Source organism: Seriola dumerili, unplaced genomic scaffold, assembly GCF_002260705.1.
Source record: "Seriola dumerili isolate Sdu_G_001 unplaced genomic scaffold, Sdu_1.0 BDQW01000161.1, whole genome shotgun sequence".
NCBI lineage: Eukaryota > Metazoa > Chordata > Actinopteri > Carangiformes > Carangidae > Seriola > Seriola dumerili.
Window position 1 is genome coordinate 1,949,442 of NW_019174416.1, and position 13,176 is coordinate 1,962,617.

Genomic DNA, 13,176 nt, shown 5'->3' on the forward strand with positions numbered 1-13,176 from the left:
TAAAAAATGTATCAGAATTACAGAATAATATTCAGTGATTTATCTCTGTTGCATCACCCACTTCTGTGGCAAAGCTATCAGCTCCCTTCATGGGTCTGTGACTTTTTTTTTTTTTTTTCCCCCATCAGCCTTTGAACACCAGGATTAGGGGTGGTTACTGTGCACACATGTGTGTTGACAGGACAGTGGGAGCAGAGGGGCGGCCTGCTAGTCTCAGTGGTAGGCTACTTGTCTACCTCCTCATGCTTCCCTCAAGGACACAGAAACCATGGGTGTCCGATGATCTCAGACTGTGTCTGTCAGCAGCCATTGTCATTTTGAACAGCAGAGCCTCAAACAGGCCCTCCTACCGACCTGTAAAGAATGGTCGGGTTCCTTTTGCTTCTCACCTTGACAACATGTCCAAATGGGGGCTTGCCACTTGGCTATTGTATTACTGTCCCTCCTCAGAGACCTGCCTGACCTAAAACCTGCGGTGCTGTAAGATTGAAAATCAGCTATGGTGCCTTTTGCAGCAGCACTAACAATCTCTCTCTGAGGATTTGATAAGGAAAACTGTGGCTGTGGATAACAATTTTCTTATGCGGATTCTGAAAAAGTAAAAGGATGAGGTTTGTTTCTGATTTCAGCTTCAAATTTGAAACAAAGGATATCAAGGAAACTGTCAATTTTCTCGCTTCACCGCATTTATTGAAACCACTTGCTATCTCTCCACTTCCTTTTATGCTGTCCAAACATTTCTTTAGTCTCTGCTCCTGTGAAAAGCCTCTTCTGTTTCTGAAATACTTACAACATATGTCTCGAGTCAGACAGGCCATCAAGGACTGTTTATGCATCTTCATTTTTCTTTGATTTTCCTTCAGCCTCGTTGTCGCAGTGCTTGTGTCTCATGAGCAGCACCCCGTTTCCACTCCAATCTCCTTGTTTGAAAATGTTATTTGCATGGCCATTAGTCTTGCTTTGTGGTGGAAAAGAGAAGTACGATTTCATCACCTCATCAGGGCAGATGTTGATCTCGTCTCTTTATTTCACAGTGGTGTGGATAAACTGAGGGGTGACATAATATATTCATTAGGATGTAATTCGCTATTCAATCATTCTCATTCCCAGCCTGGATAATCAGCCCACTGGCCCACGGATGGGTCCACTCAATGCCAAACAAGGACAATTATCTGATTGGTTCTGCTCTCTCTGCCAAATGGATCTGACTGAAAAAGGCCCGAGCTGTGTCAGCATTGCACCCCACACACACACACAAACACAAAAACCTCTTACATTCTCTCCCAATCATTTTAGGACACACATGGACAAACATGTAGACTAGTGTGGGAGCAGGGTCTAATTCACACACCTGTGCCTGTGGTCTGAAATGCTCACAGCGGCTTTTTAGTTGGTTTTCTAATTGGGGACTTGCTCCAAAACCAAATGAAATCATTACTTCGCACAGTTATGCAATATTACAGTAGGTATCTCACCCTGAATTACATGTCACCATCTCTCTTATGTTTTATTAACCAAAGCCTCAGACCTGCAGCAGGTCACATCTCCTCTCTGGGGGTCATGCCCCCTGCACTCTTTATTGCAAGGATTAATGAGCACTAAGGTTTCCTTGCCCTTAGGTCAGTCAGGAGGACGTTGCTGCTGTCATAGAGGTGTGCATCTACTCTGTGTGCGTGTGTGTGTGTGTGTGTGTGTGTGTGTGTGTGTGTGTGTGTGTGTGTGTGTGTGTGTGTGTGTGTGTGTGTGTGAGAGTGAGAGAGTGTGTGAGTCCATTCACCCTTACATTTGGGAGAGAGAAAGAGCCAGATAGTGGCGTTTTTCCCCCATGAGAGCTCATTACTGCTCTTTTTCCCCTTAGCCCTATGGCAACCTTCCCCAGGCCTATTGCCTAGGCCTAGTCACTCTCAATATCACCCCCCCCACCCCCCTGGCCACAATGTCAAATTACCCCCACCTTTGCAAAATGGCCTCCTTCTCTGTGTGTGGTAAAGCTGCAGATATTTCTTACAGCGGGGCGTGCTCAGAACTATTACTGGCCCATTTCCATTTGTTTCATTTTGCCCGTGCTGATGGTGTGTTTGAAGTTATGGTGAGGCTGCAGGTGCAATGTACATTCATCTCTGTTCAGAGTAATACCACCTGTATTGTGTCTTGCATTCAGATACACTACAGGTAATGCTCATGTTGCTACAGTAATAGCTTGTTTATTTTTTTCTGACCAACAAATCAAACCAAGGCAGATTTGTTTGCTCTCACAGATGCTCATTTTTTATGGGAATATTTAAATAGAGATATTTGTATGTGCTTACAGAGTGTTTAACAGAAGACCAGAGGGCCAATTTCCCAGGGGTCAAATTCTTCTCCCTGTTCAGATTTATTTTGTTGACAGCTGGGTCTACCAGGCCACAGCACCCTTGTACCAGTGGGGTTTAGCTTAGTTGCATCTGATTTCCATGTTGAAAATAAACAAAGAGAGCAGAATAGAGACAGTATGGCTCTCCTCAGCAGTTTTACACGCTTTGGTTTCCCTGTGCATCTGCTGGATTTGAGTGTGTGCAAGTGGATTTGCATGTCTTTATAATGCTTTCCCAACCAGGTTTCCATTTTAGAGCGAGTGAATTTGCACAGGATGGCAACAGAGTATTCTACCAGTTGTTTTCATCTCGCACGCAAATACACCACCGTTGCATCTGAACTTCACTGTGTAAAGTTTTAACATATATAACTTGTTGTGTATATATATATATATATATATATATATATGTCTTGTATAACTGCTTGTACAAAGAAGTTATAGCTTGTTATATTGAAACTGTTCAGCATGGTTTCCGATCAATAGTTTTTCCCTGTGAACTAAGATGTTTGAAAGTGTTTGAAGTGAATCAGTTTGACTTTTTGCTGCTCTGTGTGTGTGTGTGTGTGTGTGTGTGTGTGTGTGTGTGTGTGTGTGTGTTTGTGCTCGTGCTCACTCATGGTTTTATATTATGTGTCTTTGCAGTCGATGGAGGCTGGAGCGAGTGGAGCAAGTGGTCGGCGTGCGGCGCAGACTGTTCAATGTGGAGGAGCAGGGAGTGCACCCAGCCCTCACCTGGCACCGGGGGCAAAGACTGCCAGGGGCTCGACCTCCAGTCTCTCAACTGTACCAGCGAGCAGTGCCCACAGAGTGAGTGAACTACCACCCACATACTGTAAACCACACTTTCACAGCTTAACTCAGTGGAGCAATAAAAAAGATACAGTATCACATAGTATTTTTTTAACCACTTTTCTGCAACAGAATCAGTAGACAGGAGTTAAATTATGTATTTTTTTCGTATATAACTGAGGTGATGATTTGCAAAGCAACATCCTAAAATCAATAAATGTGCCCAAAACAACTTTTGAGAGCTTTAGCCAGAAAATACACCACTGATCTAATAATAAAAAGAAGCGTGACACTCTTAAGGCCAAGGTAGAAAATGTATTCAGGAATAAAAAGCATGATGGTTCAGTCCTGCAACTTTCATCAGAGGCAACAGCAAGTAGATCATAAACAGTACATGCAAAATGAGTGTACTGGATTAGCATCAATTAGCCACTGAACAGAGGCAGGTAGAGAGGAAGGGAAAGAAAAAGGCTTTTCTCTTCCCTTCATATTTTTGATTACATTTTACACTTTGGCAGGAGGAGTAAGACTGTCCTCCTCCGCTTTTTACCAGATCAAATAAACCTTTTATGTCTCCTTATGGTGTCAGCTTGTTGTGATAGATGTTGAGTGCATCTTACAAAATGTTCATAAAGGAAAGATGTCCATCTCATAAGACACTTGTACCGACAGGAGAATCGAAGGCAGGCCGCTGCTGCCTCGTTCCAACCTGCGTGACCTTTTTAGACAATCAGTTCTAATTAACACTGGTAGGGCACTTGCTGCTAAGATAATGTACAATCTTTTCACCTGTGTCCGCTTTGTGATGCTCTCTGACCTATTAATAGAGCTGAGAATTAAACCATCTCTCTTCTGATTAAAACACCACCTGCCAGATAAAGTGTCGCGGGTCCAATCAGCCGTGAAAGCGCACATGGCCGGCGTGCGAGTGTGCTGTGATTGTTCTCAACGTGTATTTGTTTTTATTTGGTGTACATGTATAGGTAGCAGCATGACCAGTGTGTATTCCTTCTTGGTGTAAATCAACCAGTGCTGTGTTTGCAGCTCCCCATGTGTCATTAATAGGGCATGTGCGTACCGTCAGGATTAAAAACCGCAAAGCTCGTACTGCCCGAGCCGGCAGCTGAGTGGAAAGCGGCACCACAGGGTCCACTGCCGACCAGATGGACATGAAGGGAAAGCTCTGTCGCTCCCCACAGATATCAAAGACAGAAAGCTATTGCAGCTTCCCATCCAAAGATGATGAGTCTCAGGGTGGCGTCTCATAGAGAAAATGTTATAAATAGTTCACTCTTTGGCTGAGCTGCATGGTAAACACTGAGTTTTAATGGGGATTCAGTTGACATGGGCCAGTGAATTAATAAACTGAATTATGTATTTTACACTGATTGACATGATCAGATAGACCAATGCAGCGGGCTACGAGCCATTGTATGTGAATGATGCATTGTGTGTATGTGTTTGCACTTTGTGCGAGTGTGCGTCTGTGTGTGCGCGCATCAATAGCTGAGTTTGGCTGGTGCAGTGAACCAGGGAGCTCAGTCGGCCCATCATCAAAGGTCAGCAGCTCCTCTCCAGAGAGGCAAGATATATACACAAAGATGCCAGTCATTGTTCCTCATATGTACGCGCACACACACACACACACACACACACACACACACACACACACACACACACACACACACACACACACACAGAGTCATTCAGTATTTACACTGACAGCGCAGAGCGGAGCACTGGCCTCTGAAGAATGCCTGTCCCAATCTGTTCCCAGCAGATGTGTTTCCATAGACAATTGCTGTGTGAAGTATTATAATAAGCAAAATAGCAAGATGGTTTTGGCTTGTCAGCAGCTCCCATACTTCAACCACGTCTGCAGGCTATTAGCTGAGATGGAAAACTTCCCTGTGAAACAAAAGGCACCCTTCGCTTCGAGTGTAATCGAACAATGCAACTGCAGAGTAAGCCGTAGTTACCCTGCAACAAAACGTCCTCTGTCTGAGGACCTCACAAACATCTCTAATCTCCCTCATTAGGACAGAAATGGCATACGTTAGATGAGGTTATTGTTTTGGGTATTGTATGCATGAGAATCAATGTGCGGCAGCGAGCTTTGTGTTACAGCTCGAAAATAAACAGATCTGACCCAGGCAGGATCATTTTCATAAAGCAAACAAGCAAAGCCCAAGATGAAGCAACACAAAATCTGTGCAGGGAAATCATAAATATGCTGGCAGCATGCCAGAGCCAAAATGGCAGACAGGTGTTAGAGGGCACAAAAAGGATAGTGGGAAAAATAATGGTGCAAGTATTCTCAGGCACAGGAAATTAGGATAACATAAAAACAATTATTTGGCTTAATGTGTGTAATGAAGGTAATGAACTTAATTTGCAGCCGAATCGTGTTTTGGGGGTGTCGCAAATGATTGTGCAAAGCCTATAAAACTATAAATCTGTCTTAATCTGTTTTTGAATTGGGGGGGGGGGGGGGGGTTAGGTGGCGAGGCGGCTGATGTTTTCGTCATGGGTTTGTTTTGTCAGAGTGGGGTCACAGGCTGCGTGAAAAATGGCCCAACATTTATTTCGGGCCATTTTTCATCAGGGCTGGCTGAGGGATGGGACGACTGTATTGTGGAGATAGTAATGGTCACGTTCACTTTGAGAGTTTTAGTAGCCATATTTCCCTGACCTTAAGAACTCCACTGTTATTCATCTTCAGGCGAGTGACTAGGATTGGCCATGGGATAAAATATATTCTCAGGTCTCTTGATAAATGCCTGGGGAAGTGGTGCAGGAGGCTGCAAAGCTTTTATTTATCAATGCTGGAGAGAGAAAGGAGCAGGTGAGTTGAGTACTATCAGGTGCAGACAATGTGCTGACTGCCAATGCAGCAAAGAGTCCAAACTTCAACAGGAGCCAGGTACATCGCCTCAGAGGAGATGAATTATAAGTCCACAGCGGACCATCTCAAGTCAGAAAACTGATCCCTAACCAGCCAGCCCTGGAGCGAGTCTGAGGAGCAGAACTGAAAACTCAGGGAGAGAAGGGAACAAACAGAGATTGGCCTGGGGTCAACTCTGACATCCATAGATTAACCGCAGGCGGTGTGTCAATCATGCAGAGAGGTCACACACAAAGAGAATCAAAAGTTCTTAGCCAGCAATTACGTCAAGTGGAAATGAACGATGGAGTGATGGCTGACAGAGGGAGGAAGAGAGGTAAATTGGTAGTGTGCGTGAGAGAGAGAGAGAGAGAGAGAGAAAGGACGCGTTAGAGGGGGACTAAAGTAAAGCCCATCCAATTATAAAACCTGATTAGCTATGTCAATTAAAGTGTGATGGATGTCCTTTCAATTATTGGCTGGCATCATGAAAATCAATGAGTTGGGGGGGGACAGGATGAGCTGAGAGCAGTTGCTGGTCAGGTTTGCAGTGAGCGTCGGGATCGTTTCACTGTGACACCTGGTGGGTCAGATAAAACTTCACTCAGTGATGCTGCGATAAACCACCAGAGATTACAGACAGAATAGAGGTAGAGAGAGATACAGAGAGAGGGGGAGAAAGAGAGAGAGAGAGAGTTGTCTGATTGACCGACTTTATTGTCTGGGTGCAAGAATGGTGTGTGCCGAGGAAAAGGAAGTCAAGATACTGGATCTTTGCATCGGAGGTTAGCGAGGTGCCTTTGGTTTGCCCTTAGAAAGTAAACAGCAACTGGCCAATCTAAGGCTATGTTTATCCAATCAGCAGAACCCACTTGGTCTGTCTCCTTGCTGACGGGTGTTGTTTTGTCTTTAGTCAGACTGCACATCCCGCAGTAGACTGCAGCGCTAGAAGCCCAAATGCCACAGCTTCGTCTGGCCTTTGACTCACCAAGACAATTGGATTTGGGAACTTTAATGAGAGTTTCAGCCGTAGTCTCTCCCCCTTTTTTGCAGCTCATTGTAAAAGGTGTAAGGTTTAGCCAGGCTGCTTACTTTTAAGCACCTCTATGCTTCCCTGAGGAGAGAGACACAGAGAGGGGAGTCAGAGGAGAGAGGCACAGGCAGGTTAATGGAGAAGTTGAGAGGTGGTGGAGGACGGGTGTGTGTATCGCATAACGCTCTTCACGTATGTGCTGTACAGATGTGCTATGTAATGTCAGGAACCAAACAGGCGACCGCGTGTTTATCTTCAGCCGGTCTTTCACAATTGATTACATGTCAAGAGATCCCCGGCATTACGAAGGGCCGCCATTGAGCTTGGCTGCATATAATCCCGCTACTTAAGGTATCAGATTGTACTGAGATAATCACCCATGAAATAGATTCTGGCATTTCTCTTAAAGACTTGGGTATGTCAGGTGGCTTTGTCCAGAAAAATTGATTTTTCAAGGCAAAAGGAGAAAACGAGGACAAATGGATGAATAGTGATAAATGAGACGCAGAGAGCAGGAAAGAAAGAAACTTTTTTGACCCTTTTCTCTTTTATTCAAAGGTGACTGTTAGCACGCTTGTGCCATCCTCATGTCACAGATTTACTAACACCAATTAAAACTTGTCAAATCTGTGTTTCCAGGGTTGAGCCAAGTGGTTCCTGTCAAGTGGTAGGATCACACAGTGGTGGAAAAAAACCACCACAGTCTGGAGATATTCATCAAAATATGTCGTGTCTAATGATAATCAGGCTGATTCTGACACAAACCTTTTGGACGTGTTATTGCTGCTCATTGCTGAAATGCAAATCATGCATGCTGTCAGTCATAGGCACATGCTGTCTCCCTACTAGTCTTTTTTTTTTTTTTTTTTTTTTTTTTTTTTTAATTTTGTTTTTTTTTTTTTTTTGTCCTTCTTTAATTCTGATTTTCATTCTTGTATGTTTGCTCTTCTCTCCCTGCTTCTGTCCTCCTCCTTTTGTTGTCAACTCACCACACGCCAGCCTGCAGCACTTTAACCTTTGCTGTTGTTCTCCATCCCTCAAAGCTGCACTGCTCAATGCGTCCCCTCCTTGACTGTGTTCAGTTGACAGCACTACGCCCCCGTGGCTCCCCGGCACAATGGCCCTCCACAAAGGCCCCAGGAGCATCCTCCACCTCCGCCACCAAATTCCCCCAGCCCAGAGAGACAGCCGTAGCAAATCCCATTCTCCTGCAAAACACACACACACACACACACACACACACACACACACACACACACGCGCACACGCACAAAATGCATACACACAAATGCACGCACACATTGATGTTTGTCTGAGCTTAGCTGTCATCTTTATACTGTACTACTTTTGGGAGAAAGATGCTGCTATGCTTTTGAGAGAGAGAAAGAGAGAGAGAGAGAGAGACATTCACAAAGAGGTGGTAGAATTTCATAAGCAAAACCTTCATTTTTCCACAGTCTCTCTTGGGGGTGTTGTGTGCTTAGAGAAGGAGAAAAGGACAGAGGAGACAGAGAGAACATGCTGGTATAAGATATATTTATCCAGTGCAGAAATGAAGGTATGTAATGTTAAAAAATCTCCGACTGAAACAGTTTTTTTCTCCTTTTCAATTGTCCACACGTTGACAATGAAGTTTTTAGACTCAAATCAAGACAGTCTCTATCATTTGCTAATGCTGGCTCTCTTAACTCTGCATCAAAGAGTCAGGGACAAAGCCAAGCAGCATTAGGTGGCAAGCAAGGAATGTGGAGCTGATTTCATGCTGTCAAGTAGATCCTCATGTGACACCTTTGCACAGACGATAATGAAAGATGTTGCGGCACCACCGACATGTATTACCATTCACCTGAGGGAATTTCTTTTTCTCATTCTTTGTCCCCCTGTTGTAGCTGTGAGCGGGGCAGAGGACGTGGCGCTCTACGTCGGCATGGTGGCGGTGGCCCTGTGTCTGACACTGCTGCTCATCGTGGTGATCCTGGTTTACCGGCGCAAGAAGGAGGGCCTGGATGCCGATGTGGCGGACTCCTCCATCCTCACCACTGGCTTCCAGCCCATGGGCATCAAGCCCAGCAAGCCAGGTGTGTGGGCACCGCGGCCACGCAGGCCTCCCCCCCACAGCAGTAGGACACTGTTCTTTGTTCTACCCTCGTCTGTGCGTCCGTCGGTCTGTGCGTCTGCCCACCGTGACCGTGCAGCACTCATCTACATGTACCACTGATCCTGTGTTTGTTTGTGGCTGTGGAGGTGGTGTGAATGTGTTTGCAGTGGTTTGTAGTCTAAGCAAGATGTATTATGTTGTGTGTGTGTGTGTGTGTGTGTGTGTGTGCGTGCGTGCGTGTGCGTGTGTGTGGCGCATGTGCTGTTTATTTGCCTGACACATTATGTTTCGCCACCACCTCATTGTCAGGAAATGTACCCACTCTGTTTACTGTCTGTGTGGAGCCTCTGAGGTTTACCAGCGAGTAATAGAAATACAACTGTCTGAGTTGGATGGAGATGGGGAACTGGGTTGCAGTGCCTGTGATTCACCGTGAAAAAAGCCTTTATACATTCTGGGTGCTAAGCTGTATCTGAGTTCTGTTTGGAATTGATTGTGTGGTTGCTAAAGAGACAGACAGAGATAGGGAGAGAGCGAGGGGAGGGGAATTGACTGGCTTTGGGTGGAATTTGTGTTTGTGTATTGTCAAGAGTCTGTGCGTGTGAGTGTTCTGTTCTCAGCACCATGTGTCTTTTCCTGTGTTTGTTTCAGTTTTCTGTGTGTGTTGCGACAGCTTTAGTGAGTGTGAGGTCTGTCTCTGTGATGTATGAATACCCCCCAAGCCCCCGCCCACCCCCCTTCCACATGCCACTCATGGAGATTCACACATTTGCTATTGTCTGTTTCCCTTTTTTTTATTATTTAAACAGAGAATTCCCATTTGCTCACCATCCAGCCTGATCTAACCACCACCACCACCAGTTACCAAGGCACCCTGCGCTCTCGCCACGATGCCACTGGGAAGTTTTCTATGACCAACGGGCCTCTGCTGGACCCGCTCCCCAACGGCTCGCACACTCTGCACAATGGCAAGCTTAACTCAGACCCTGCTGAGTTTGTGAGCAGGCTGTCCACTCAGACCTACTTCAAAACGCTGCCCCGCGATGTGGCTAACACCTCGTATGGGACCTTTAACTTCCTGGGAGGGAGGCTGACGATCCCCAGCACAGGTGGGTTCCTCATTTAGGTGCATTTAGTTTTCTGTCTTTGAGACCTGTAGTTCAGTTCAGTTGGTTTTAACCAAGAATAAAAGATATAATGCTGCCTTTTAGTTTTCAACTTCATTGTTCTTATAAACAAACCATTAGCTGCAAACACAAAGTCATATGGACTGACAGGTAATTCAGTGACAGTTTCCTGCAGCATAATGGAACCATGACAGCAAGTCCTGCTGCACATTACTGCAGCTTATGTGTCTGAGCTCTTTGTAAACGTCTTTCCATGGTGGTCACAAAGAGCTCATGAAGAATAATAGAAAATTATTGACAAAACAGGAATTATTTTCTGCCATAATATTTTAGATAGTTGCTCTGTAGTTGCCATGTTTCACTTATTTTTAACGAGGAACTAAAATGTAACGTAGGACATAAGTCCAACATCTCTGTTTTAACTCCTTTTTACTCTGACATATCAGGAAAAATCCCCTCACGCACTTTATGATGACCAAATGATGTTGTTTAAATATCAGCTATACATTGGTTTTATACAGAAAATCATGTGCTTTGCTTTCACACATCACATCACTTCAAGCTCACAGCTCATGGTTCATTTGTGAACAGCCAGTGCGACTATGAACCAGATCAGAGCTAGAAGACTACAAAGTATCTTGTAGGTAAAGTGTGAAAGCACACAGAGGGTGCTTGGTCCTGTCTATAGCTACACCTCTTTGATATAGTTCAGGCAAACTCTGAAACAAACATTAAATCAATCTGCTGACCATCGGAGCTGACAGCGAAGCAATCTGTAGAGGCAACATACAGACGGGTGATAAATTAAAAGAAAAACCTGAATAATTGAGAGGAGAAATATAACGAATGTGGATTCTACCCAGCTGCATTGCATGGTACAATTAAACCTGCAGTGCAGAAACTTTTGTCTCCCCCCTCTGGCAGTGGGAGTAATCACACAAACAGCACTGTCCACGGAAGAAAAGCCACGCCAATGGTGATCATGTCTGTCCTCCAAAGTTTCTTTTTTATCAGGAGCATCAGAAACTTTTCTTAGATGCTTTCTTGGTTTTTTCCACCATAGGTTCCGCAATACTCTTACTTGCTGTAGCCTACCCCGTCTCTGTCGCTGCGGTTGTTCCCGTCTTCAGCTCCAGCGAACCAGTCGCTGCTGGTTGGCGTAAAAAACACATTGCTATGTGTGGGCCGGTGCAGGAATGTCTCCACAGAGATTTAAAACTTTATGTACAGTATACTGCAAAATACATAGATATACCTGGCGCTGATAGGTACAGTCAGCATTATATGAACTCGTTCGGCAAGGGCTTAAATGTAACTGACGTTCGTTTATATGTAAAAGTCCTGCACTCCAGCTTCACGCAATTAACATTCAGTGATTCTGTGTGGAATGTATAGAAATGCTGACCAGGTCCAGTTGATTCTGATTTTGTATCAAGACGGCAAGAGGAGGAAAAGGTCTGAGTGGCTCTGAAAGAGGGTTCATCGTTGGGACGCAAAGGAGGAGTTTCAGGAAATAGGGTCGGAAATTGTAGTCGACACATTTGACGGCCGTGATGCTCGTGCAGTAGTGCGTTATGTAAGGACAGACAGGAGAGACGCTCTCTCTCTCAGGTGACTCAATTTATGCAGGATCATTCGGTAACCATGGCAACATGTATGCTCATTAGCACATTAGAGGGGCCACACTGTAACTACCCCCACAACAACATTATACAGTAAAATATTACAGAACAAGACTCTTCTGTCCGATATTATGTGACATATGAGGTATATCTTTTTTTTTTTTAGCTCTTTGTTGCACCAGAGAAGACAAAAATTAATGAAGGGGAAAAAAATGCATAAGGTGCAGTTAAGAGTGCAGCTTGAACTGGTGTCAGTCCGTGTAGCGCTAATGATACTGGTAGATGACAGTCCCGCAAACTGTTCAGTCGATGAGTTACCTGCCAGACCATGATTCTTTCTGTTCACAGCTCTTGGTTAATTTGTAAAAAGTATATTATTTTATTAACATTTATTTTTCTCAATTTTTTTGAGGTCTGGACCAGTTTCTTGCTTCTGACTATAACTGGTAAATGTGATATATGACAGCTCTTGAGTTGAGAAGATGAGAAGGATTTTTAAAGTTGGACAGTTAAAATACAACAGTTTTATTCAGGTACTGTTTCAGTAGACACGGCATCAGTCAGCAGAAATCTGTGTTGTTTAAGGACAAGGAGATTTCAGCAGTCCTCTTTAGGATATTCTGTTTGTCGCTATACTTCACATAAACAGTTTAACATCTGCTGCTAAATTGAGAAATACTGTGGGAACAAGTCAGTTTTATTCGTATTGCAAATGGCATATACATTGTCATTGCGATTACATAAAAAAGAACATTTGCAGAATATTTATGACATGCTTTAATGCCCCTGACTGGACATTAACAAGGACAGTTTATCAGTAACAGCTGAGTCCCATAAACGTCTCACTGTCTTGTTGAAACCGACCTGGACCATTCAGCCTTTAAATCTGGTGCATGTGGGTTTCTTAATAGGTTTGCACCAGGATAACACACATTAAAGTGTTTCAGCGTTAAACACAAAACAGCTTAGGGCACAGGCTGCGTTTGTGTCTGTGTTACAAATGAGTTTATAACCGTTATAAGGAACAAGATGAGACACCGGAAATGTACGAAGAGCTTGTGATTAAGGTGGATTATGTGCGACAGGCTCACTTGTTTACCTCTAAAGGGACTAATGCAAAACTTAAATCAAACAAAAAAGCAAGTATCTAAAATGCATGGTCGAGTAAAATGGGTTGTCAATAACCTACATCTATACTGCACCGCATGAAGACTAACTATAAAATTATGAGTATGTGCCAAATATGTTCCACTCTGAACGATTCCTG

The 13,176-nt window shown here is 44.2% G+C and overlaps 1 protein-coding gene across 1 annotated transcript in view; it reads left to right on the forward strand.

Annotated features, from left to right (window-relative positions):
* unc5a (unc-5 netrin receptor A) overlaps positions 1–13,176 on the forward strand; it is a 127,350-nt gene that overhangs the window by 97,638 nt on the left and 16,536 nt on the right. The window contains exons 9-12 of the mRNA XM_022752073.1: positions 2,999–3,163; positions 8,952–9,165; positions 9,840–9,849; positions 9,972–10,269. Coding sequence (XP_022607794.1) covers positions 2,999–3,163; positions 8,952–9,165; positions 9,840–9,849; positions 9,972–10,269 — 687 coding nt within the window. The remainder of the gene's footprint in view (positions 1–2,998; positions 3,164–8,951; positions 9,166–9,839; positions 9,850–9,971; positions 10,270–13,176) is intronic.